A 5,324-nucleotide genomic window follows, 5' to 3' on the forward strand; every position below is an offset into this window, starting at 1 on the left:
CAGCGTCTGCTATCAATTGATAAGTAAAAAATCATCATCTTCCCGTTATCATAAGAATAAAAGGACTTCGCTTCTTGCTTGCATGGGTTGCCCTCTCAAGCGCTTTCACGCGCACTCTGTATCTTGTAAATTCTCACTCAAAAATAGAGCAAACCATAATATACACACCTAATACGTAATAACCCTATAGTAATCTAGCAATTTCGTTTTGAGTTCAATTCGTTTGCGTTGTTTGTACACGATGTGAAGTTTCTTTCGTTAACCCCAGCACGTCGTCCACCGTGTTACAAAACACGGTTCTACTAGCTCAATCTACAGTTCTACACTCCCGCACCCCCGTTGGCACTGATAGTATCTAAGAAACAACTTACATTTTTACTAGAGCTTTAGCTAACACCTTGCGCTCTAACGAAGGAACGTTGATTGGTTCTTCTACTTTAGTTCTAGAGTCGATGCGCCACGGTGGCGCAAATGTTCAGGCGTTTGGAGACATTTCGAAAATGTTCGCCTGTTGGCAAGCGAAAGGATTAACAGTGAGATGTTGAATTTTTGTTTTTTGACTAAACCATAAAGAGAAGGGTAAATTTCAATATGTGGAATGGTAAAGGGGGAGATTGCTTTATAAGCGTTACTAACATAGATAAGACGTAAAGAGAACAATTTGTAATTTAGGCCGCGACTTACGTTTTGTCTTGCGAGCGAGTTTGTTCTTGCGGGGAAGTACGTCAAAGCCGTACCTGGTACGTGCTTTGATATTGTGCTCGAGGCAATTTTTGATCATTCGTTGATACGTTCAACACATCCCGGGTGCTCGAGTCATCTGAAAGCCCTTCCGAAAGTCTAGAAAGCCTAGAAGATCTTCGTCCGCTGGCAATAGCAGTACTTGCGAAGGTAGTCCACGTGCATGCACTCACTCTGACTAGCGTACTCGTTCAACCGGCTGATCGAACCGGTGATCTCGAACGCATCCCGGCCCTGGTAATGGCGGACCGTGGACTCAAACTTCCCACCGCCCGGTTTTCCTTCGAATATCAGCAGATAATCGTTGTACGGTAGCTTACCCTTCGGTTCGCGGGCCATTTTAGCGAGAGTGATCGATCCGAGTGTCAGCTTTGCGCAAGCGTAGTTCGTCGTCGTGCTGTTGCGGTGATCCTCCAAGTCCCGGTTGACGTAGTCGATCACGAATGCGACCGCTTTCTGCACCATCGAGGACCTCCGGTCGATGGGTTGGAAGTTGGCGCAGGTGCACCAGTGCGATTCGATCGCCGTTTCCTCACACGATCGATTCCAGGGCATCTCAGTGAAAATACTCTGACAGTTCGGGCAACTAAGCGGTCCTGGCAAGTTGTCGATGCGTCCTGACAGCTCGAGCACGTGCTTAAGTGTAACGTGTAGATCGTACGGGTTCGTCAGCCGATTGCGGTTGATCTTGAGCGCTTGCACGATCTCGGGATGTTCGTCCTTGAACCACTCCGGCAACCAGATGAAATTGAACGGGAGTCGCTCCTCCAGCCAGCCAGTCAGGAGCATCCGCACTGGCCCGAAACGCAGCCCATGATCGCTGAAGAACACAACCATGCTGTTGTTCAAGATGCCCCGCTCATCCAACTGCTCGACGTAGTACTTCATGCGTCGATCCATTGACGATGGATCACTGATATCGTTGTGGCTGAACGTGTTCGTCCAGAACAGCCCAAAGTAAGGATCGTTCTTGTACTGCGCCGCAAAGTCCAGCGCGTACTGATAGATGTAATCGGCATAGTTCTGATAGCCGAGACAGAACGTGAGCGAGTTCTTCATCTTCTTCGACAGGTTCTTCTCAGCGGCCAGTGCGACTGGCCGGAAGTAGTGATCAGTCGGTTGCGCCACAAAGCCATACTTGTGGTAGTTGAACGTGTTGATGCTGGCTTCGTCCTCAGCGTAGGCCGTCGCGTATCCACTGTCGGCGAAGTACTTCCACATGAACGGGCACTCCTCCAGCTGGCCGACTTTCTTCGGGTTACACACCGAGTACGCGAGCGAGTTGTTATACCCCGTCAGGATGGCCATCAGATTCGGGTAGGTGTTGTCGTCAATCTGCAAGCAACGAAAGAAAAAAAGCGTACGTTGCTACAACTCGTCCACCAATCCAACGCGAATCCTTGCAGGCTTCCTACCTTGTTGTACCCTTTCAGCTCAAACCAGCCCGTATCGTAGAGATGCTGGGCCGTGTGGGGCATCGCACGGATAAGATTCAGTCTCGATATGCTATCAATGCCTATCATAAGTACGCTGAGTGGTCGCTTTTCCGTGCGACCATTGAATCTGTCCATTCGCTCTCGGACGCTCTGTTGCGGACGTACCAAAGCGTGTACGTTGGTGTAGATGGCCTTTTTGGATTTGCTTGACTCGGAAACGCCGGCTTTACACCGTACTAGGATACCGTTCCGCACCGTTGACGGCAGCAAAAAGGACTCGTTGAAAGCGATACATTCTCCAACCCTGTCAGAAGAAGTTAAAAGATTCAATTAGTCTGTGAAGCCTTCGAGAATGCATTTCACGATCGCTGCTGCCCACAAAACGTACCAGAAGTTTTTGTCAGCCTTATCCTTCGTCCCTGCCCGTTCGATGCTCTGATAACAGCACCGAACGTACCGCATGTAGTGCGGCATGTACGCCTCCATCTGGTCCCGGTGGAACCGCACCAGGACCGTGTCGTTGTCGAAGTTCTGCTCGATCGTTGTCAGCGGTTGCTTGGGGCTGCACGGCACAAACCGCTCCTTGCTGAACAGCCGCATCACATCCTTGGCGACCGGATTCAGGTCCATAATCTGACATCCTGGCCCCCAAACGATGAAGCCCTTTGGCACTGGAGCGTTCGGATCAGCCGGTGGTTCGACGGTGGCATCGGTGGAGGTGTTAGTGGGACAGGGTCCGATCATCGCATGATCAGGAGATTGACCGCACCCGTTAGCGATCGGGATGGTGTTGGTGGTGGCAGGGGTAACGTTGGTGATCAAGTGGTTGATGGCGGCGGCATCGGTTTGGGGAACGATTGGAATAATTCGATTGGTATTGGTAGTGAGTGGCAGTACGTCTGCTCTCGCTTGTGCAACGCGAAGCTGCTCGATGGTGCATTTTGTTGCAGTTTGGTCTTTGGTTTTGTTTTAATTGCGTTTTGCGATCAGCATTGATTACAGTTACATTGAGTTATGGTATTAATAGCGTTATTGTTGTTTAAAGTAAAACCAATTTCAAAACGGAAAGACCCGGTGTGAGTGGGAGGGTTTGGAGCATTTATGTTTATACACATCAAAAAGGAACGTGAAGTTTGGCGTGCATTTTAGAAAAAAAAGAGGATAAACAAACAAATATCACATATCACAGTTACGCGGTGGTGTTTAATTGCAAGGCGGGTGTGAAAGTGTATTATTTTTTATTTTCACAAAACAAATCGGAATAAATTATCGCGGAGGTTTTAGATTTTTTGTTTGTTAATTATTTATTGCGCCCAAGGTGTGCACGGTACAGGAACGAAATAATCGAACGCAAAACGGTAGGTGGGAAGGAATAAACAAGATAGATAAAAAGATGTATTAAAAACCAATTGAATTTTGCTTATGCTATTTCGGGTGTTGCTTCTGCCGGTGGGTGCTACGTACGTTGGCAATTGCTCAAGAAACTCAAACACAAATCTCGCTCTAAAAAACGTAAAATAATTCAACTAAGGCGTGTGTGATTCTATCGGTACGCGGAAAATCTATTCGTTTCATTCGGTTGACAAGAAGTGCCAATGTGTATATTGCACACTATTGCTAAACAGGCTGATTGACATGAAAGTACTGTGCGCACTAGGCCAAGGATTGCAAGGATTAGGAGTTGTTTTTTTTCTTCGTCGGGATAAAACAGATCCAATACATGATTTCCCGTACCGTGGATCCACATGAAATGAAACACTAGGATTTGCTCTACTTCAAACATAACATACTACACATTACACACTCAAAAGAAGTTATTTAAATCATTTGATTTATGCTAGTGCCATGTTGCTTCTTAGATTAGGACTTTTTTTACTGACTTCACACACATCAAACATGCATCAACTCTTATCCCCACCAAAACGCAACACTACTCATGCGGTCGGAAACGAGATCCCAACAGCCCAAAGCACTATCTTACCTTTTGGTCCAGGAAGGTCGGCGTCATCCGCCGGAATGGTCACGATCATCTGGGTCGTATCGGTCCACGTGGTGGTCGTGAAGTACAGGTACACGGTGACACAGAACACCAGTGCCAGTGCGAAGACCGGCACCCGGCCACACTTGTCCTGGTGCAGCAGGCCTCGACCGGCATCGCGGCGGTTGTTGGTACAGGTGGAATGTTGCTGGCGTTGCTTCTTACTCAATACCGCCAATGCTGCCGCGGGCTCGAGCAGCGTCTGTAACACCGACGGTTTCATAGCGTATGTTCATTGCTGCAGGGCGAAAGAATCGTGTTCGTGCGGTCAGTTGCGGTTGTCCTCCGATGCCCGAGGTGGTTGCAAAACTACATTCAAGTGACACTCAAAGTTCTGCATCTTTTACCCTACACGACAATTGGAAGATTAATCTCTCGATTTACGACATCTCAACGAAAAACATTATCCAAAAGCCACCTCAAAACTTTCAACACTTGGAGCCCGACACCACACGCAGTGCAATAAACGACTCGAAAACTGGTAAATAATTCGGCCCAGGTTGATAGATACTGGTGGGCTAGAGTAAGAATTTTTCTGTCAGCAGCTGTTGACACTTATGCTTGAAGCAGAATGTCTATTTTATTTAGTTTTACGGAATGACATGTTTAAGAAATGTCTTTAAATCTTGGATATAACTTCCAACATACACGCAATCCTGTTCAATACACATCAGATACACGGAAAAACACACATTCCGAGGAGTGTGTTACATCAACAGCCTTGAATTATTTCATACAAAAGGGGGCAATCGTTTTTTCGCATATCAATTTGATCGTGCCGATAGTCGATATGCTGAACTTAACAAACAAATCCTCTTAACGATCCACTCGGGGCGGCATACCTTTTACTTCACTTGATTGCTTCGGCACCATGAACTTTTTAAGCATCGCATCGGCTTTTTTTTATTTCAACCGTACGCCCGGATATTTCGAAACGATTAGCACAAACCATCTCCTATCAAATGGTGGAAGGTGAAGTCATGTTCTGTTTTTTATCCATTTCACATGACCATTAACGCATCGCACCCCAAGGCCAACCAACGGCCGGTGAACGTCGTTTTGCTCGAATCATGGCTAAATCATGGGAATCCGGACGGCCCCAGCCGGGT

The 5,324-nt window shown here is 47.3% G+C and overlaps 1 protein-coding gene across 1 annotated transcript; it reads right to left on the minus strand.

The window, feature by feature from the left end:
- Positions 1–558: 558 nt before the first annotated feature.
- LOC128723248 (uncharacterized) lies at positions 559–4,438 on the minus strand. Its single transcript, XM_053816966.1, has 4 exons — positions 4,159–4,438; positions 2,566–3,133; positions 2,157–2,481; positions 559–2,076 (listed from the first exon to the last, which is right to left on the minus strand). Exons 1-4 carry the CDS (start codon positions 4,436–4,438, stop codon positions 850–852), a joined length of 2,400 nt encoding a protein of 799 aa, XP_053672941.1. The 3' UTR covers positions 559–849.
- Positions 4,439–5,324: the final 886 nt, after the last annotated feature.

This window comes from Anopheles nili, chromosome 3, assembly GCF_943737925.1.
Source record: "Anopheles nili chromosome 3, idAnoNiliSN_F5_01, whole genome shotgun sequence".
In the NCBI taxonomy this organism is placed as follows: Eukaryota; Metazoa; Arthropoda; class Insecta; order Diptera; family Culicidae; genus Anopheles; species Anopheles nili.